The 21,485-nt window shown below is 32.8% G+C and overlaps 3 protein-coding genes across 3 annotated transcripts; 2 read left to right on the top strand and 1 right to left on the bottom strand.

Annotated features, from left to right (window-relative positions):
• Positions 1-2,371: 2,371 nt before the first annotated feature.
• On the top strand, positions 2,372-13,498 carry LOC119612742 (katanin p60 ATPase-containing subunit A1). Its single transcript, XM_037968598.1, has 4 exons — positions 2,372-2,635; positions 10,998-11,233; positions 11,304-12,371; positions 12,725-13,498. Exons 1-4 carry the CDS (start codon positions 2,373-2,375, stop codon positions 13,048-13,050), a joined length of 1,893 nt encoding a protein of 630 aa, XP_037824526.1. The 5' UTR covers position 2,372; the 3' UTR covers positions 13,051-13,498.
• Positions 13,499-15,111: 1,613 nt separating this feature from the next.
• On the bottom strand, positions 15,112-16,917 carry LOC119612741 (histone acetyltransferase type B catalytic subunit). Its single transcript, XM_037968597.1, has 4 exons — positions 16,582-16,917; positions 16,024-16,525; positions 15,603-15,960; positions 15,112-15,542 (listed from the first exon to the last, which is right to left on the bottom strand). The coding sequence occupies exons 1-4, from the start codon at positions 16,646-16,648 to the stop codon at positions 15,252-15,254; spliced, it is 1,218 nt and encodes a 405-aa protein (XP_037824525.1). The 5' UTR covers positions 16,649-16,917; the 3' UTR covers positions 15,112-15,251.
• Positions 16,918-17,722: 805 nt separating this feature from the next.
• LOC119612740 (26S proteasome non-ATPase regulatory subunit 12) lies at positions 17,723-19,960 on the top strand. The gene is made up of 5 exons (XM_037968596.1): positions 17,723-17,905; positions 18,029-18,586; positions 18,640-19,118; positions 19,178-19,334; positions 19,392-19,960. Exons 2-5 carry the CDS (start codon positions 18,041-18,043, stop codon positions 19,695-19,697), a joined length of 1,488 nt encoding a protein of 495 aa, XP_037824524.1. The 5' UTR covers positions 17,723-17,905; positions 18,029-18,040; the 3' UTR covers positions 19,698-19,960.
• The last annotated feature ends 1,525 nt before the right edge of the window (positions 19,961-21,485 follow it).

The following is a 21,485-nucleotide window of genomic DNA, read 5'->3' as shown; positions in this document are numbered from 1 at the left end:
CTCCGTTGAAGGATTACTACATGGTTGTAAACAACATGAAATAAGAAAATTCAAAAAAAAAAAAAAAAATAAATCGTAGAAAGGAGAAAGTAATTAAGGGAAGCGGGCAAGATCAGAGCCTTTAAAATTATTAGACTATAGACAAGACTATAGACTAGACTATAGACTAGACTATAGACTAGACTATAGACTAGACTATAGACTAGACTATAGACTAGACTATAGACTAGACTATAGACTAGACTATAGACTAAACTATAGACTATACTATAGTCTAATCTAGTAGACTATAGTCTTGTCTATAGACTAGACTATAGACTAGACTATAGACTAGTCTATAGACTAGACTAGAGACTAGACTATAGACTAGACTATAGACTAGACTATAGACTAGACTATAGACTAGACTATAGACTAGACTATAGACTAGACTATAGACTAGACTATAGACTAGACTATAGACTAGACTATAGACTAGACTATAGACTAGACTAGACTAGACTATAGACTAGACTATAGACTAGACTATAGACTAGACTATAGACTAGACTATAGACTAGACTATAGACTAGACTATAGACTAGACTATAGACTAGACTATAGACTAGACTATAGACTAGACTATAGACTAGACTATAGACTAGACTATAGACTAGACTATAGACTAGACTATAGACTAGACTATAGACTAGACTATAGACTAGACTATAGACTAGACTATAGACTAGACTATAGACTAGACTATAGACTAGACTATAGACTAGACTATAGACTAGACTATATAGACTAGACTTAGACTACTATAGACTAGACTATAGACTAGACTATAGACTAGACTATAGACTAGACTATAGACTAGACTATAGACTAGACTATAGACTAGACTAGACTAGACTATAGACTAGACTATAGACTAGACTATAGACTAGACTATAGACTAGACTATAGACTAGACTATAGACTAGACTATAGACTAGACTATAGACTAGACTATAGACTAGACTATAGACTAGACTATAGACTAGACTATAGACTAGACTATAGACTAGACTATAGACTAGACTATAGACTAGACTATAGACTAGACTATAGACTAGACTATAGACTAGACTATAGACTAGACTATAGACTAGACTATAGACTAGACTATAGACTAGACTATAGACTAGACTATAGACTAGACTATAGACTAGACTATAGACTAGACTATAGACTAGACTATAGACTAGACTATAGACTAGACTATAGACTAGACTATAGACTAGACTATAGACTAGACTATAGACTAGACTATAGACTAGACTATAGACTAGACTATAGACTAGACTATAGACTAGACTATAGACTAGACTATAGACTAGACTATAGACTAGACTATAGACTAGACTATAGACTAGACTATAGACTAGACTATAGACTAGACTATAGACTAGACTATAGACTAGACTATAGACTAGACTATAGACTAGACTATAGACTAGACTATAGACTAGACTATAGACTAGACTATAGACTAGACTATAGACTAGACTATAGACTAGACTATAGACTAGACTATAGACTAGACTATAGACTAGACTATAGACTAGACTATAGACTAGACTAGACTAGACTATAGACTAGACTATAGACTAGACTATAGACTAGACTATAGACTAGACTATAGACTAGACTATAGACTAGACTATAGACTAGACTATAGACTAGACTATAGACTAGACGAAGCTGGTTGAGAAGAACATAAAATCGGTGATGTGGGCTGGGAATTCCCAAAATTTTTAAGAAGGATATACCCTGTAGCTCCTTTAAGTCGGAAAGTAATGAAGAAAGAAAATTTCCGATAAGGCCCCTTGGAAACATTAGCCCCATTTTTTCCATCAGCTAACGATACGTCTGTGTTGTTGTTAACTTTTACGTTGACCAATACCAATACCAAAAGAAACTAAACTTTATTGTTCATGGCAAGGCTCCCCTGAACATACAATTCAAGAGAAAATAAAAACCCTAAAACACAAACCAAAACAAAGAAAACTAACTATTCCAAGTACTCATAGTAGTGCGTTTGTTGTAGTATTCTTGTTCTGTTAGACCGTCAGCAATGGTCAGTTGTAAAACTACCCTTAAACTAGCGGACGTTAAGAAAAAATCGTGGAAAACTAAAACTAAAGAAATAATAAAATATTAATAATAAACTAAAGAAATGATTTTAAATTTGTTTAATAAAATTCCCTAGATGTGTAATTAAAACTAACAAAATATGTACAATAGCAACAATCAAAATTGGTTTGGGGTAATAATCATGAAACTTGCCCACAGCTCCTCAAATGATTAATCATCATGCTGGAAACATGTCCACCAATAATCTACATCAAATGAATGGTAATCTTCAGCAGCAACAACAGCCGCAGCAGCATCATCATCATCATTCGCAACAGCAAATGCATCATCATTCAAATATGTCCTCAAATCAAAATATTTATTTACGCAAACGTTCTGTATCGAATTCAAATCCTGCCTTAGATCGTCCTGCCCCAGCACCGGATATACCCATACAAGTGGAATATGAAGTGGCAGTGCCATTTGTTTCCACATATCGGCATACGCCCTATCATTCCCTATGGGACTTACATGAATGGTGGGTAGTAAGTAAATAATTATTAGCGTGAGAAGTAATCATTACCTCTTGGAATTTATAATGTGAAAAAATTGTTTTTCTTGTGGTTTAAGTATTTTTCTTTGAAAGAAATGTAGAAGAAATTTTTGCAGACGATTTTTTGTTTGTTTGTTGTTTTTCTAATCAATAATGTAAATGGTAAATGTCGAAGTTTTATGTACTTTAATATTTCAATTACTTGAAAAAGTGGGTGGGAGTTTTCATAGCTAGACTTCTTCACAAGATGATTAAGGGTTATAAGTAGTTGTTGGGAAAATAAAGAAAATTTTCTGCCAAGTCAGACTAATTTATTTGACATTTTAATTTTACAAAAGGTATTAGGAAGTTATTTTTAAAATGTTAAATGTGTGACTTGAAATTAATAGGTGAGGTGTTTAGATAGTATCACAAGCCTTTAAATATATATGTAGTCCCATTATGAGGTCTTTATATTGCCTTATTTTAGGTTCCTACGATCTCAACAATATCTTTATATAATGCTAATTACTTTTAGTCGCATGATTCAACAGGATTCAATCGTAAGTCTTCACATAGTCTCAATTTGCCTTAAAATAGTTCCAATTCGAGATCTTAATTATTTCGCAATTCGGAGAGAGTGCCAGACTAGATTCAATCATAGATTTTTACAAATCCTATATTCCAGATTTAGCTTCAATCGCAGATTTTTACATAGTTAAAATTTAACATTAATCTTTGTTCTTTATATAGTTTAGATTTTGGAGATATTTCTTAAGTCCCTATAGGCCAAATTTAGTTTCAATCGCAGATCTTTACATAGTTAAAATTTAGCTTTAACTGTTGATTTTGTCACAGTATATACTCCCTACTACCACTCGATTTGTAGGATTGAAAAGCATCCATTATCTACCAGCTGATCTTCAAATCTCTGTCTATATTCGTCTAATTTCAAGATCAGTGCTTAGATGAATATGACCAAATATCGGAATTATTTTTTTATGGTACAGAATACATTAATGGAAAATTTTGAAGAAATTGTTTTAACTCGGTAAGAACAGTTTGGTAATTTTATTTTAAAGCCGAATTTAGCTTCAAATGCCGATCTTTGAGCTTTAAAGTGTTCAGCGTTTCTTAAAAGACTTATTCTGTCAACTGTTGTCTGATTTCGAGAATCGAGAATTCCAGAATCAAGTCAAGTTGTTCAACCCTACAAATTGGGAAATAATCGGACAATGTTTAGGAAAAACCTATTTATTCCGCACACGATCAGTACGGCTAATTAACGAGTTTTCCCTATAATGCATTGCACATCTGCTACTATTAGGAACTTGATTCCTAAATTCAGAGAAACATATTCCATTGTAATATCGAAAGAACTATCACTTCGCCATCTCCTGTATACGGTTGGAGGGAAGTGTTTAGTCCGTTTTAAAAACCGAAACGCTTGAATGCTATATTCGAAACTTGAATTCTTCTTTTGAATATGTATGGAAAACTTGAGAACTTCTGGTCCCTTTACACCTTTAAATATAGATCAAGCATGTTTAACCTTATTGTTCCAATACAATCCGGAAGGTTTGGCCTGTAATTAAATAAGTTTGAGTGGCAAATGTTGCTATCATCTGCAAAAAAGTAAATAGATCTGGAAGTTTGACATACATAGAAGGTGATTTGGAAATATAAGAAATATATTAGGAGAAAGATCGTATCTCGTATAGAACGATCTCTGAGAAAGTGCACGATATATGTATGTAAATCCAGAGAAGTACTAATTTAGTTACCGACACAAAAAGAAGACATTAAGATTAACCTTGATCTCGTTTAATAAGATCAAATCTATAACAACTCGTATCAATCGATCTCGAGAATGTTCGATGTAAATCGATAGAAGTAGTTATCGACAGCATGCTACACCCTATCAAATTCCTTGGGAATATCTAGAGTCACCACATTACTTTCGCAAAATGGTGAAAAGAAAGACACCATTTCTCCAAACTACTTCTAGACCTGTGCTGAAATTTGATATGGACTTATCTATGTTCGAGATCTGCTAAAACCCTTGAACTTTCTTCATCCTAATCAGTGAATTGTTTGGTCATTGATGACAAAGAGTCGGAACTCAAGATCTAGCATTACCGTTTAGACTTTAGACAAATTTGCAGAAGTTGATCCACAAAGATGATCCCCATTTAAAGATTTTTTCATATCTTGGTACTTTGACACACGAAGAACTTGACTTTTAGTGAATCACTTTCGAGAAGTTTGCAATGCAAATATGAAATCAACAATCGTCCCTTTAGTATTCATTAGTGTCATGTAGACACTTCTTTGGACTTTAAAGTGGGTATAATTTCTACACATTATGACTCACAAAATCCCTCAATAGTTTTTTATCCCAACATCAAATTTGCTAAGTGGTTCGATGTCTCAAGTGTAAATGTCTAGAACCAGAAACATATTGTCGTAAATGAACAAAAAAAAAAGCATCTTAAACAAAAAGTTCACGTAGAACTTTTGGATGCACTAATAAATTGTCTGCTTTAATCTCCAACATATTATAAAAGAGAACAAGGAGAAAAGATACATTAAAAAGATACATTTTAGTTTCCTTATTTCCGTTATATTCTAAGTGGCTTTTCTTCTCTACATGCATATTAATGGTATAACTGTCTATGCTAGTATAACCATTATTTAAACTTATATTTTTTTAAGTTATTTTTAAATATCCCACATTATGTCGATTTAAATGTGACATCCTTTTGTGATACTCATGTAACCATAGTCCACATGTGTACAATTGTACAATGGACAGACAGAACGAAAAGAGAACACTTCATTTATACCAAGGATTCTTTAGCCATTTTTCCACATCCTTACACATTTGAGCTCATTGTACTTGTATTCGTATTCGTAGTTTTTGTATTCATATTTCTGTAGTTTTTAGTTTTTTTTTAATAATTCTTTTCTTGTATGTAAGTAGTTCTACTGATATTTAGTACATTATGAAAGTAGAATATTGGACTATGAATAAATTAAAATATAGAAACATGAATAAAATACAACTAATAACATTGTGTCATGTATTGAGTGATGAACTCAATTTAAAAATTGTTATAAAATATGCAGCTCTACGAATGTTTTCTTTTTAAACATGAAACTTTTATGACTAAGAAAAGAGTGGGTTTCGCGGAGTTAGATATTTTAAAGTAAACCGAATATAGTCCATAGTCTAGTCTATAGTCTATTCTATAGTCTAGTCTATAGTCTAGTCTATAGTCTAGTCTATAGTCTAGTCTATAGTCTAGTCTATAGTCTAGTCTATAGTCTAGTCTATAGTCTAGTCTATAGTCTAGTCTATAGTCTAGTCTATAGTCTAGTCTATAGTCTAGTCTATAGTCTAGTCTATAGTCTAGTCTATAGTCTAGTCTATAGTCTAGTCTATAGTCTAGTCTATAGTCTAGTCTATAGTCTAGTCTATAGTCTAGTCTATAGTCTAGTCTATAGTCTAGTCTATAGTCTAGTCTATAGTCTAGTCTATAGTCTAGTCTATAGTCTAGTCTATAGTCTAGTCTATAGTCTAGTCTATTGTCTAGTCTATAGTCTAGTCTATAGTCTAGTCTATAGTCTAGTCTATAGTCTAGTCTATAGTCTAGTCTATAGTCTAGTCTATAGTCTAGTCTATAGTCTAGTCTATAGTCTAGTCTATAGTCTAGTCTATAGTCTAGTCTATAGTCTAATCTATAGTCCAGTCTATAGTCAAGTCTATAGTCTAGTCTATAGTCTAGTCTATATTCTAGTCTATAGTCTAGTCTATAGTCTAGTCTATAGTCGTCTATAGTCTAGTCTATAGTCTAGTCTATAGTCTAGTCTATAGTCTAGTCTATAGTCTAGTCTATAGTCTAGTCTATAGTCTAGTCTATAGTCTAGTCTATAGTCTAGTCTAGTCTATAGTCTAGTCTAGTCTAGTCTATAGTCTAGTCTATATCTAGTCTAGTCTAGTCTAGTCTAGTCTATAGTCTAGTCTATAGTCTAGTCTATAGTCTAGTCTATAGTCTAGTCTATAGTCTAGTCTATAGTCTAGTCTATAGTCTAGTCTATAGTCTAGTCTATAGTCTAGTCTATAGTCTAGTCTATAGTCTAGTCTATAGTCTAGTCTATAGTCTAGTCTATAGTCTAGTCTATAGTCTAGTCTATAGTCTAGTCTATAGTCTAGTCTATAGTCTAGTCTATAGTCTAGTCTATAGTCTAGTCTATAGTCTAGTCTATAGTCTAGTCTATAGTCTAGTCTATAGTCTAGTCTATAGTCTAGTCTATAGTCTAGTCTATAGTCTAGTCTATAGTCTAGTCTATAGTCTAGTCTATAGTCTAGTCTATAGTCTAGTCTATAGTCTAGTCTATAGTCTAGTCTATAGTCTAGTCTATAGTCTAGTCTATAGTCTAGTCTATAGTCTAGTCTATAGTCTAATCTATAGTGTAGTCTATAGTCTAATCTATAGTGTAGTCTATAGTCTAATCTATAGTGTAGTCTATAGTCTAGTCTATAGTCTAGTCTATAGTCTAGTCTATAGTCTAGTCTATAGTCTAGTCTATAGTCTAGTCTATAGTCTAGTCTATAGTCTAGTCTATAGTCTAGTCTATAGTCTAGTCTATAGTCTAGTCTATAGTCTAGTCTATAGTCTAGTCTATAGTCTAGTCTATAGTCTAGTCTATAGTCTAGTCTATAGTCTAGACTATAGTCTAGTCTATAGTCTAGTCTATAGTCTAGTCTATAGTCTAGTCTATAGTCTAGTCTATAGTCTAGTCTATAGTCTAGTCTATAGTCTAGTCTCTAGTCTAGTCTATAGTCTAGTCTATAGTCTAGTCTATAGTCTAATCTATAGTTAGTTAGTTAGTTCGAAAGGAATACATCAAATCCGAAGAAATACACCTAGGCCTCTATCGGGCCTGTTGTGCGCTCCTTAACCAGTGCCTCAGGTGGGAATCGAACCCACCACCTCCGGTCTACTAGACTAGAACACTAACCACTAACCTACCGGAGGCCACTAGTCTAGTCTAGTGTATAGTCTAGTCTATAGTCTAGTCTATAGTCTAGTCTATAGTAAGTCTATACTCTAGTCTAGTCTATCTGAAATTTGAAGACATATGAATTGCGAGAGAAATTGCGGAACTTTGTAGTCAAGATATACAAATGAACCACTTAACCATGAGAATTTGTCAAATTGCAACACATCAAATTAATTGTTTAATTGAAAAATTTATCATGCAGCAATTACAATGAAATACATTTAATAAACTTTGTTTTCCAAAAAAACTTAAAGTGCTTACGAGTCCAATGAAATACGAAACGAAATTCCTTAAAAAAAAATATGATAAAAAGGTCCTTCAACATCCACAAAAATGGATTAATGGCCATGAAATACTTTGAGCAACTAAATAGTCATAAATAAATAGTAGTTAACCTAAATTATAATCGAATAATTTTATGATTAATAAACAAATAAAACATAAATCTACATAATAATCAGTTACAGTAAGTATATCTCAAGGATTTTTACTAAATATATTAAAGCAAAAAAAAGCCGGTTGTGTGTTCTTCACGATTCTAATCGATATTTTACGCACAATTTCCAAAACAAATCAAAATCGATTATTTAGTAGTTAGAAGTAGTTACCAAAAGGTATAATTACATTTCGCTGTGTAGCCGCGTAAGAATGGGTATATGTACGCAGTAATAAAAATTAGTATTTTAACTAAACATTAATGACGTATTTTATTCATGAAAATTAAAGAAAATAAAATATTCCATAAAAAAAGAGAGCTCAATAACCTGAAAAGTTTAATGAACTCTAGGCATAAGGTAATCATCCTGTTGCCAAGCAGAGTCCTATTAGGCTGAACTGTCATATCAAGTGAGTGAGTAAATTACTTTCATGAAAAACTACATACTTAAATAGTTAGTTTGTAGTTCCATATACATTCAAGGAATTTCCTTTGTTTTATAGTTTAAAATAGTAAACAGAAAATTTCATATTTTAGAAAATATACTTTAAAAATAAACTATTTTTAACGCCCCATTATAGGTATTTATAAGTATATAAGGTCGCCTTCCGTGTTTAAATGTCGTTGGCTTTGACTTTGTCTGTTGTAATATTAGATGGAGTTGTAATTTTTTGTTGTATTTGCAGCTAATAACACTAAAAATTGTTGTATTACAATAAACGACTCCTTTGGGTGTCTAAAAGAAACATTAAACATATGATTTTTTTTTTCGGGTTGTCTGCTTAGTCAGAACAAACATTTTGTCATGCAATTTTAAAATAGTTGCAGGAATTTAAATTGTTTGTTGGAAAGGGGTGGATGAAAAGAAGGGTATTTTGAAAAGAGCTGATATTTCTTTAGGGAGTTTAAATTACAAAATTAGCTTAGAACTTGTTCCAGCTCATTATTGAACTATCAAAGGAATTGCAATGTTTCTGCGAAAACAGCGATATGTTTTCAAAGAAAGTGTTCTGTACTCCCCAGTTTTTTCTATCTGATTAAGTCGCAAAGTAGCACCGATCCAAGCTTGCTGCCGAGGTTTAAAAAACACATTAAAATAGGTCACTGAAACAGATCGCAACAGCATTAGAAAGATGCTTAACTCCGTCAAAGAAAGTGTTCTGTACTCCTTAGTTTTTTCTATCTGATTATGTCGAATAAGTAGCACCGATCCAAGCTTGCTACCGAGGTTTAAAAAACACATTAAAATGGGCCACTGAAACAGATCACAACAGCATTAGAAAGATGCTTAACTCCGTCAAAGATCACTGTTCATTTCATTTTCCATTTGTAAGTATCTGATAAACTTGCTTCAGTCTCGCCGATCCAAGCTTGTTATCGATGTTTATAAGAGGCAGTGAAACTGATCAAAACAGCATTAGAAAGTGTTCAAGATTCTTCTTCTTAACTCCGCCAAAGACTACAATTCTCTTCATCATATACAATATATGAAGTACTCACAACATCTCGGATTGTAAGCAGCATTTCTAAATGGAGTTGAGATTTCTTTAGGGAGTTTATCAAAGTTCATAACAATTTTGTTAAGACCAATGGTGCCAATACAGAAGAAAAGATGAAAACTCTTGAATCTTCACTTTAGTTCAACTTCTTCAAGTTCATAATCGAACTTTTAATGAAATTGAAATGAATCACTGAAAATAGCGAAACATTTTCATTAAAAATGTTCATTATTCTCCATTAGTTCCTAGCCTTTCTTCAGTAAAGTCGATCAAAGCTCCATATCACAGTTAAAAGAAACCATTCAAACCAAAGCATTAGGTAGGATTCAAAATTTGTCTTCTTCACTCCATCATTAAGACATTAAATCCTTTAATTTCATAATGTTTTACCGAATGACCGACATTGATAATAAGCAGCCACTTAAAGCAGCGAAACGGTAACATAAAGTATGTTCAACATTATTCTCCTAAAACCTCTCCAGTTTCCATATAAGACCACATTTCTCTAACTCCATTATTCTAAAGTCATTACATGAGAAACTCAAGTAAAATGTTCAGCCTTCGGAACAGAATTAGAAAAGATTCAACAATCTTCTCATTAACTCGGCAAATGTCACGTTGTATTGCCAATAATCGAGATATCGGATTGTAAACATGATCTCAAGGAAATTCTCTTCAGTAGAACCAATACAAGCTCATTGTAAATGATATTGAAATGAACAGCCACTGAAAGCAGCGTATTGTTACCATGAAACATGTCCAACATTCTCCTACTGTTCTAAACTCCTTAACACGCTGAACCAAATTGCAGAAAACCCACTTTAGTTTATAATTAGGACCACATTTGCCGATCTAAATTCATTATCGAAATTTCGAAACATACATTGAAATGACCCAGTGAAAATAACGCAAGAGTATTAGAAAGTTTTCATCATTCCTCTCCATGTTCTCTTTCTCATTAACTCCTCCAAAGATTACTATTCTTAACATCCTGTTGGCTCAACATACTATTCCCTAACTCCGCTAAAGAATACTATTTAATCTATCATGTGTCTTTAAGCCGATCTAAGGTTGCAATTAAACTTCAAAAAGTGACATTGAAATGAAATTGGGAATTATCTATTTCTAAAGAATTTTATAATGCAATATATGTATGGATCATAGATTTCAAATTGTCTACGGTTCGGATGTTAGTTGTTGATAGTACCTAACTGATATTTAGTTCCCAACTTTACTAAGAGTAATTATGGGTGCATTGATGACTATATAGTATCTTTATAGTCCCAAGTGTATCTTAAATTTATAATCAAAGTTGAGAGAGAAAGATTCCAATATTTATTTCATAACCTCCACCTTCTTCTTACAGCTCATCAGCCGCACCACCAACAGGACTATCACATATGGCCCGCATGATGGATTCTCTGATACTAGATCAGTATCCACCATTTGCATTCACCAAAATAACCACAACCCATAGACCCTCAAAGACGGGTAATGTTAAAAAGACCGAAACCACAAGAACAACATCTATGGGCGGGCTAGTGCCGCCGCAAACCTCAACCGGTCTAGGTATAAGATTAAAAAATCGCATACCCACACAAGGTACATACGAAGAAGAAAATTTACCTCTACATTTTCAAATATAACAACTAAAATGACAAATATTTTTCAGAAGTTTCACCGCAACCGAGACCAAATACAAATTTACCCTCAACCAATGGACCCTCGGCAAATGCCATACATTCTAATTCAACATCATTTCCCACACACAATGACAACCGCTGGATATCTTCTTTGAGACGTAGAGATCCTGAGTTACAGCCCACATTACCCTCAATAAATCTAAGTCATCATGGTAGTTCACACAATGTAGCCAGTGGCTCACTGGCTGATCGTTCAGAGAAACGTAATTCGAGATCTTTGAAAACCTCCACAATGCCCATACGTAAAAGTCGTTCGGTGGAACGTGTTAGAGCACGTAAAATGATCAACACCCAAATGAAAATGAAAGAAAAGGTCAAGAAGAATTCCATAGATGAAAACTCCAATTCAGATGATCAGGAAGCTACCTCTCTCGAAGAGAATTCCACATCACAGAGTACTCCCAAGAATTCACCGAAAACTTCCTCGAAATCAAAAGTTTTCTCACCCTCCGGCTATGAACCGCATTTAGTTGAGACCCTAGAGAAGGACATACTCCAACGACATCCGGGTGTTAAGTGGACAGATGTGGCTGGTTTGAATGAGGCAAAATCAATACTGCAAGAGGCAGTAGTTTTGCCCATTATAATGCCAGACTTTTTCAAAGGTATACGTAGGCCTTGGCGTGGCGTTCTAATGGTAGGTCCTCCCGGTACCGGTAAAACAATGTTAGCCAAGGCTGTGGCTACCGAATGTGGTACTACATTCTTTAACGTCTCCTCCTCGACTTTGACGTCAAAATATCGTGGAGAAAGTGAAAAGCTAGTGCGCTTATTATTCGAAATGGCTAGATTTTATGCTCCCAGCACTATATTTATCGATGAGATCGATGCATTGTGTTCGGCGAGACGTAGTGATTCGGAGCATGAGGCTAGTCGTCGTTTTAAAGCTGAACTATTGATACAAATGGATGGATTAAATGCCACAATGCAAGATGATAAAGTCATTATGGTTTTGGCAGCCACTAATCATCCGTGGGATATTGATGAAGCTTTTCGTAGACGTTTTGAGAAACGTATTTATATAGCGCTGCCGAATGGTAATTAGTCGATATAAAGACCTGACCGATGTTAATAACTATGGGAAGATGGGAACTGAATTAGAAATGCACTAGAATTGAACTAGAACTAAACTAGAACTGAACAAGAACTGAACAAGAACTGAACTAGAACTGAACTAGAACTGAACTAGAACTGAACTAGAACTGAACTAGAACTGAACTAGAACTGAACTAGAACTGAACTAGAACTGAACTAGAACTGAAATAGAACTGATCTAGAACTAAACTAGAACTCAACTAGAACTGAGTTATGACTAAACTAGAACCGAACAATCTATCCTTAATTTACTAATGCCCTGAAAATAACATTTTCTTTTTCTCTTTCATTACAGAGGAAACCCGTTCGGCTTTATTAAAACTCTGCTTAAAAGATGTAAATCTCTCACCTTCTCTGGACACCAACATGATTGGTGATCAAATGAAAGGTTACTCAGGTTTTGATATTAGCAACGTTTGTCGTGATGCTGCTATGATGCCGATGCGTCGACAAATTTTCGGACGTACACCCGAAGAAATACGACAAATACGTCGTGAAGAAATCGATTTACCCATTACCCTGCAAGATTTTGAAGATGCTATGCAGCGTACAAAGAAATCAGTGTCGGCTGATGATGTACATCGTTTTGAAAAGTGGATGGAAGAATATGGTTCATGCTGAATTTGTATTTGTCTTTAAATCTCAAAGAACTTTTTAAGAAAAACAAAAATTTGCTCATATTTTGAAATTTTTAAATTAAGATAATAATTATTTTGCATTAAATTTAAGAAGAATAGGTTTTGTTTCGCATACAACTTTAAGATTTAATTTTAAATTTTATTAAAATTATAATTATTTAGTTCAAAATGGTGGTATAAGATAATTTTATTTGTTTTCTTAATTATTTAATGTTTTTTTTAGTATTTTTTGTCGTTATTATTTTTTTTATGTTGAAATACTTCCATAGTTTTTAAAACCCTGTTTACATGTTTAAAATTTTAATTTCTATCCTCTATATAAATCTAGTAATTAAACATATTGCACAAATATATTTAAATATTTTACAAATACCTACATACATATTATAAATCCTTATTAATAAAGTAAATCCTTAATAAAAAGAATTTTTATAAAAAAGAATTTTCAAAACCTATTTTGATTTTAAAATTATCAACATTACGATTCTAATGATGATAGAACTGAACTGAACTTAAACTGAACTAGAACTGAACTAGAACTGAACTAGAACTGAACTAGAACTGAACTAGAACTGAACTAGAACTGAACTAGAACTGAACTAGAACTGAACTAGAACTGAACTAGAACTGAACTAGAACTGAACTAGAACTGAACTAGAACTGAACTAGAACTAAACTAGAACTGAACTAGAACTGAACTAGAACTGAACTAGAACTGAACTAGAACTGAACTAGAACTGAACTAGAACTGAACTAGAACTGAACTAGAACTGAACTAGAACTGAACTAGAACTGAACTAGAACTGAACTAGAACTGAACTAGAACTGAACTAGAACTGAACTAGAACTGAACTAGAACTGAACTAGAACTGAACTAGAACTGAACTAGAACTGAACTAGAACTGAACTAGAACTAAACTAGAACTGAACTAGAACTGAACTAGAACTGAACTAGAACTGAACTGGAACTGAACTGAACTAGAACTTAACTAGAACTGAACTAGAACTGAACTAGAACTGAACTAGAACTGAACTAGAACTGAACTAGAACTGAACTAGAACTGAACTAGAACTGAACTAGAACTGAACTAGAACTGAACTAGAACTGAACTAGAACTGAACTAGAACTGAACTAGAACTGAGCTAGAGTTGAACTAGAAATGAACTAGAACTGAACTAGAACTGAACTAGAACTGAACTAGAACTGAACTAGAACTGAACTAGAACTGAACTAGAACTGAACTAGAACTGAACTAGAACTGAACTAGAACTGAACTAGAACTGAACTAGAACTGAACTAGAACTGAACTAGAACTGAACTAGAACTAAACTAGAACTGAACTAGAACTGAACTAGAACTGAACTAGAACTGAACTAGAACTGAACTAGAATTGAACTAGAACTGAAGTAGAACTGAACTAGAACTAAACTAGAACTGAACTAGAACTGAACTAGAGCTGAACTAGACCTTAACTAGAACTGAACTAGAACTTAACTAGAACTGAATAGAACTGAATTAGAACTGAACTAGAACTGAACTTGATTTGAACTAGAACTTAGCAAAATCTTAGCTAGAACAAAACGAGAACTGATCTAGAACTGAACTGGAACTGAACTTGAACTAAGCGAACCCTGATCTAGAACTGAACTAGTGCTAAAACTGAACAATAACTGAAATAAGTCAGATTTGGTCTGAATATGAACACAACTAAAAGAAAAATTGAAATAGAACCCAACTTTGACTCCACGACAATTGCATTAATGCTGCGGAAGAACTCAAGTTATATCCGGGCAAAAATTGTGAACTACGTGACAGCTCGAACCCTTTAATTGTTACAACAGTAATAATATATGTTTTACCAATTAACGACTATTGAATCTTCGATTCGGAACGACACGAGCCATTGTCAACCAAGCGACAGCTACATATATCAGCCAAAAGCTTTTCCCTAGGAAAGAACTATCGACCACAGTCGAACTTTTACAACAACATAAATATATGTTTTACCAACAAAATTGGTAAAATTCAATACAAAACTCTCTTCAGTTTATTACAATCACTAATTTTTATTTAAAATAAGTTAAAAAAAATGAATAAACAAAGAAAATTTAAGAAAATAATGAATCAAAAATTAAACAGTGTAATACAAATGAGACAAAAATTATAAAAAAAATAAATCTTCTTCAGACGACTTTTAATTTTTCCACAACCTGCAGATAATCCTTTTCAACTTGTTCATATTCCTCCTGCAGCTGTTCAATACGCAATTTCATATTGGGCAAACGGGCCCTCAGCCATTCAGTGTCCATTTTAGCCTTTTCCATTTTTTTGATATCACTTAATTGTTTGTGATAAACGGCGTTTAAACGTTTTTTAACATCCAAACGATAGGAGGTGTAATCGTCTTTGTCGTGTATGTTAGTATAAAACAAACGTAAAATTTCATACACTTTACGACACTGGCGGGGGTTTAGCTAGAGAATTTGTAAAATTGCAATAAATGGAAGATTTTTGTAAAGTTTAAAAGTTTTTACCTTTAAGGTCTCTCTTGCCTCTTTGATCATTTCTTTGTTAAAACCCTTTTTAAGTTCTTCCTTTTGGAAATTCTTTAGTTTTTTACATAGACGGGAATCTACAAAATTGCGCATACGTTGAAAATCATCTGAAGGATCTTCCACGGTGATATCAATAACATTCTTTTGGTTTTGATAGAAATTATAGATAGTTTCTAGAAATTTGGTGCCTATGCCAAGTTTTTGAAATGGTGGCAAAACCAACATTTGGGATATACGAGGCCGTATATTTTGAGGATAGGCATAATACTCATAGACGGTGGTGTAGCCCACAGTAGCATAGGTTTCTACACCATTATCATTTTTAAACTTTTCATAACTTTTTTATAAGGAAAAAACAAAATGTTAATAAAGTTCTTTGACATAAATATTCCTAACCTACCATATAAAATAAGACCACTGAGGATCATCCACATCTATATAAGAGGCCGCATCTACAAACCACAACACAAATGTTTGCAAACGTGAGAAAAATTTCAAAAACGACGGTTGTTTATAGTTGCAATGATAAAATTCAAAGATTCTTTCTTTGTTCTCCTCATCCTGTTGTTTGTATTCACAGAGTTTCTCACCAAAAGGCTGAAATTTATCTGCCTTATCTAGGGTCTTAAGAAATTCATCCATATTTACAAAATAACAACCATCGGGTAGTTTTTCTGCAATAGTTGCCACCACATCATCAGCCTTAATATCTCCTTTAGACAATTCATCCACCTTCTTGCCATATTCTATGCCCAAATAAATATGCAACGGTCCGGCCGTATACAATATGCGTACTTTTAAGTCTTGATAACCAAATATACTTTCAGATTCGCCAAATATTTGATGGGCCATTAAAGGGTGAAAAGCCAAATCTTCATTTTCCAAATCCGATTTAGAGCGTACTTTAAAAACATTGAAAATTATTATTTATCTCTTGTTTGTGAAGCATGAAACTTACTTAATTTGAATTCCACCACTTCTAAGGCATCCAAAACTAAATCTTGGAAGTCTTGTATCTGAGCCATGCTTTAGCTTTTCAGTTTTTTTTTTATATTGTTGTGTTGTTTTCCAATTGTTTGCGGCTAAAAAACTTGGCGCGCAAATTTTCTCACGCAATTTTTGTTTTACACTTAAAAATTAGTTTTCTTTTCACAAATATCTTTAGAATTTAATTTTTTCTTTGCAATTTGTTTAAATTTTCAAGGTATTTCCTAATTTTTGTTGTAAATTTAAAGATTTTTAACACAAATTACACACAAGTATGAAAAGACTCAATAAAAAATAAAAGAAAATAAATTGTGCCAAAACTTCTTCTTCCTCCTAAGCCATTCACAATAATTTATTAGCATTGAAGTTGCCAGATGGTTAATCATTGTTAGAGAGTTATTAGGAGGAAACATTAACGTTTTAAATGATATATAGACCTGGTCCACACTAGAAAACTTTTGTTGATAAACTTTTTCATAATTCTCTTTTGATGATTCCTTAATGTCCACACATAGAAACTTTTGTTTCAGAAACTCGTATTAATTGCATTGATTTGTTGTTGTACGAATAAGAAGAATAACAAAACAAGTTTCCGAGTACGAGAAACTCCGTACCGCGAGAGAGATGAATGATATTCTTTCTCTTTCTCTCTCACGCAAAATCAAAAGTTTCCCAAAAAAAGTTTCTTAGTGTGGACCGGCAGTTAGCAAAAAAAGAGATATTTTCCTAATTTTGAATGCAATTTGATTTAATTATGTTAAAGCTCATTACAAAAATAATTATCAATTTCGTGTTGACATTTTACACAGCTATTAGTAGTCAAAAATTTAGAAAGATCGGTATAGCAGGAAAAACCCTGATTGTGGGATATAATTATACTCGAATGTGGTTCGTATATACATATACAAATCATTCTGTAATCGGATCTATAATTGGTCATAACTCCCTTATATAGCTCTTCCCTGAAAATCAATTAATCGTAAATAACTCGTTTATATACAATAATTAAATTTTTATTAAAATACTAAATTTTCAGTGTATCTTTTTCACCAACAATCTGGCATCACTTACATAACGCTAAACCAACTAAACACAGTACGCTAAAAAAAACTACTACTAAATTTTACAACAATGGCATGAAATCACAAAAATAATTCGTGAGGAAAAAACGCCGCATCTGCAAGAGAAAACTTTTGCAAAAATATTGTTTTTAAATAAAATAATTTGCTTACAAAACTCAAAAATTGCAAAAACTCTTATAGAAAACTAATCACTAAAAGTTAGCATTCGAAAATGTAAGTATTTTTAAAGAAATAAACAAATTTAAGGCAACACAAACAACGAAACTGCTTTGTCATTTGTTGTCTGTCTGTCTGTGAGCAAAGCTAAATTTCAGACTGTCCTTTTCTTGTTTAAAGCCAAAACACAAAATGGACAACTATTTATTCGATGGTGGACGCATACAAAAAATGGAGGTGGACTATGCTCCAGCCTGCGATGAAAAGATACCCATTGCTAAAGATTTGGCCAAAAAGAATCCCGATTCTTTTCACGAGGCCATTGAAATGTTGCTAACACTAGAGAAACAAACACGTTTGGGAGCAGATATGGTCTCCTGTTCACGCGTTCTAGTGGCTATATGTCAGATATGTTTTGAAGCTGGCAATTGGAATGCCTTAAATGAATATGTAACTTTATTGGTGCGTAGACGTTCCCAACTCAAGCAGGCCGTTTCCAAAATGATACAAGAGTGTGTGACTTATGTGGAAAAGACACCCGATAAGGAAACTAAATTGAAATTGATAGATACCTTGAGAGCGGTGACGGAAGGTAAAATTTATGTAGAAATTGAAAGAGCTAGGCTGACAAAAATTTTGGCTGACATTAAGGAGGCCGATGGTGACATCGCGGGTGCTGCCTCTGTAATGGAAGAGTTGCAAGTAGAAACTTATGGTTCCATGGATAAAAGAGAAAAGGTAATTTAGAATAATAACTATTTCAGAACTTAAAGTAAATTTTCATTACTTAGGTCGAACTTATATTGGAACAAATGCGTTTGTGTTTACTTAAAGAAGATTTTGTCTCTACACAAATCATAGCCAAGAAAATCAGCATCAAATTCTTTGATGATCCTGCCCAACATGATCTCAAATTGAAATTCTATAATCTAATGATAAGACTTGATCGTGATACTTCATATCTGAAAACTTCTAGACATTATCAAGCTATTGCTGAGCCCCCTAAGGCCGTAGTACCAAAACCCGAACCCATGGATGAAGATAAAAAGAAAAGTGAAGAAAAGGATAAGAAAAAAGATAAGGAAGAGGAAGATAAAAAAGTGGAGGTCCCGGCACCTGTAGAACTAACTCCAGAACAGGAAAAAGAGCTTAAGGAAAAGTTAATTTGTGCTGTGCTATATTGTATATTGGCACCCTATGACAACGAACAAAGTGATATGATGGCTCATTTGGCTAAGAATAAAAAATTGGAAGAAATTCCCGTATACAAGTGAGTTTTGCAAGAATAATTTACATAACATGAACATTAATCCTTGGCAATATTTTTAGAGAAATTTTGCGTTTGTTTATGTCTAAGGAATTAATTAACTTTGATACCTTTAATAATGATTTCGGCACTGTTTTGGCGGAAAATGAAATGTTCCAGGAAAGCACCAAGCATGGCAAGAAATGTATTGCCGAACTTAAAGATCGCTTAATAGAACATGTAAGTTTTGTTCAACTAAATTTGATTTTAATTTAATTGCAATTTTGTTTGTTTTAGAACATACGCATCATTGCCATGTATTATTCCCGTTTGCATTTGAAACGTATGAGTGAGCTGCTAAATCTACCCTCAAATCGCTGTGAGGAATATCTCTCAAAATTAGCCAATAGTGATACTATACGCGTTAAAATCGATCGTCCTGCAGAAATTATTTACTTTACCGTTAAAAAGAGTGCTTCGGATGTTTTAAATGCCTGGTCCAAGGATGTTAGCCAACTTATGTCGTTGGTCAATAAGACCTGCCACTTGATTAACAAAGAAGAATGTATTCATTCGGTTAAAAGCATTGCCGTAGAGGATTAATTTCAAAAAAATGCTAAGATTTTTTCATTAATTTGCGGGCATTTTTTCTACTAATCCTTTACATATGAACATGAAACATAATATATCAGTTCATCAGTTTTAATTTATATTAAAAAATTATAATACATTAATATGAAGCTGTTTATTTGAAAAAAATCGCGTTATTTTCATTTAATTCCTTTACTCAGTCTACTTGTATTTGTAGTCATTGAATGATTTACAATAAAAAATAAAGAAATTTATAAAGAAGCGTTTTTTAATAAGTAAGACTTTTGTGTGAATCTGAAGGAGAATCATAAGAAAGGCATATTTTACTAATGAAATCAGAAATTACCTATAATTTAAACAAAAACTAAGAGGGCCATTTTGAAAAGAAGTTTTCTTTCTTAAAAAAAATAAAAATTGTAAATCAGTACTTACCAAACCTGGACTATGAAGACCTCTTTGACTCGTGGAGATAAGACTGTGTCATACAAATAAAACTATTAGATTTTGCACCATTTTTCACACTGCACTAAAATTTCCTGATATACCGCACTAAATTTTTCTTATATATTAATATTTTCTCTAAAGTTTTTCCAATTACGTTCATTGTTCCTAAGATTTCGTCTTTCTGAAACACAACAGATTATTATTCCACTATTTTTCACATTAACCGATAACTAAATACTTTCACACACGCACTACACTTAATAAAGTAACTTGAGCTATAAATTAACATCCAAAAGTTAATAAATTTCTTAAATTTCTTAATTCTAAACAAATTTTCTTGCACTAACATTCTATGCCGCAATAAATTCGCGTCGCTTAATAAACAGACTTGTTCAAGTTTGTTTTACGAGTACCGTTATTCAAAATACCAACGGAACAAAGTAACAAATAAACACAGCCACCTAATAATAAATGTAACTAAACATAGCTGTCATTAAAGCTGGCAACTCCAAAAAATAAATAAACGGATGTTTAACCGCTAGAAGGAATAATTTAAATAAAGCATTTAGAAATCTTAAATCTGCAATTGAGAAAATACAAAAAATCTATGATCACTCAAATTTATCACTACAAATTGACTTTTTATATAGAAAACTTAAATCGGCTGTAGTTTCTTAAATAACGCTCTAATTGAGAAAATAGTGAAAATCTGTGATCACTCAAATTTCTCACCAAAAAAACGCTCCAATTGGGAAAATAGTGAAAATCTGTGATCACTCAAATTTCTCACCAAAAATCGATTTTTTACATAGAAAACTTAAATTGGCTGTAGTTTCTTAAATAACGCTCCAATTGAGAAAATAGTGAAAATCTGTGATCACTCAAATTTCTCACTAAAAATCGTTTTTTTATATGGAAAACTTAAATCGGCTGTAGTTTCTTAAATAACGCTCCAATTGAGAAAATAGTGAAGATCTGTGATCACTCAAATTTCTCACCAAAAATCGATTTTTTATATAGAAAACTTAAATCGGCTGTAGTTTCTTAAATAACGCTCCAATTGAGAAAATAGTGAAAATCTGTGATCACCCAAATTTCTCACCAAAAATCGATCTGTTATATAGAAAACTTAAATCGGCTGTAGTTTCTTAAATAACGCTCCAATTGAGAAAATAGTGAAAATCTGTGATCACTAAAATTTCTCACCAAACATCGATTTTTTCTATAGAAAACTTAAATCGGCTGTAGTTTCTTAAATAACGCTCCATCTGAGAAAATAGTGAAAATCTGTGATCACTCAAATTTTTCACCAAAAATCGATTTTTTATATAGAAAACTTAAATCGGCTGTAGTTTC

Source organism: Lucilia sericata, unplaced genomic scaffold (assembly GCF_015586225.1).
Source record: "Lucilia sericata isolate MDLA Ls3-8-SP2 unplaced genomic scaffold, ASM1558622v1 Contig001817F_arrow, whole genome shotgun sequence".
Classification (NCBI taxonomy): Eukaryota; Metazoa; Arthropoda; class Insecta; order Diptera; family Calliphoridae; genus Lucilia; species Lucilia sericata.
Note: the sequence above shows the minus strand (reverse complement) of the source record. Positions and strands in the feature narration are given on the sequence as shown.

Bases quoted from the DNA above. Each gene is read 5' to 3' on its own strand.
- LOC119612740 (XM_037968596.1), top strand. From the start codon at position 18,041: ATGGACAACTATTTATTCGATGGTGGACGCATACAAAAAATGGAGGTG. The intron at 18,587-18,639 runs GTAATTTAGAAT...TTCATTACTTAG, and splicing joins CCATGGATAAAAGAGAAAAG to GTCGAACTTATATTGGAACA. The intron at 19,335-19,391 runs GTAAGTTTTGTT...TGTTTGTTTTAG, and splicing joins AAGATCGCTTAATAGAACAT to AACATACGCATCATTGCCAT.
- LOC119612742 (XM_037968598.1), top strand. From the start codon at position 2,373: ATGAATGGTAATCTTCAGCAGCAACAACAGCCGCAGCAGCATCATCAT. The intron at 2,636-10,997 runs GTGGGTAGTAAG...TTCTTCTTACAG, and splicing joins CTATGGGACTTACATGAATG to CTCATCAGCCGCACCACCAA. The intron at 12,372-12,724 runs GTAATTAGTCGA...CTTTCATTACAG, and splicing joins TTATATAGCGCTGCCGAATG to AGGAAACCCGTTCGGCTTTA.
- LOC119612741 (XM_037968597.1), bottom strand. From the start codon at position 16,648: ATGGCTCAGATACAAGACTTCCAAGATTTAGTTTTGGATGCCTTAGAA. The intron at 16,526-16,581 runs GTAAGTTTCATG...ATGTTTTTAAAG, and splicing joins AGTGGTGGAATTCAAATTAA to TACGCTCTAAATCGGATTTG. The intron at 15,961-16,023 runs GTAGGTTAGGAA...CTTATAAAAAAG, and splicing joins CAGTGGTCTTATTTTATATG to TTATGAAAAGTTTAAAAATG.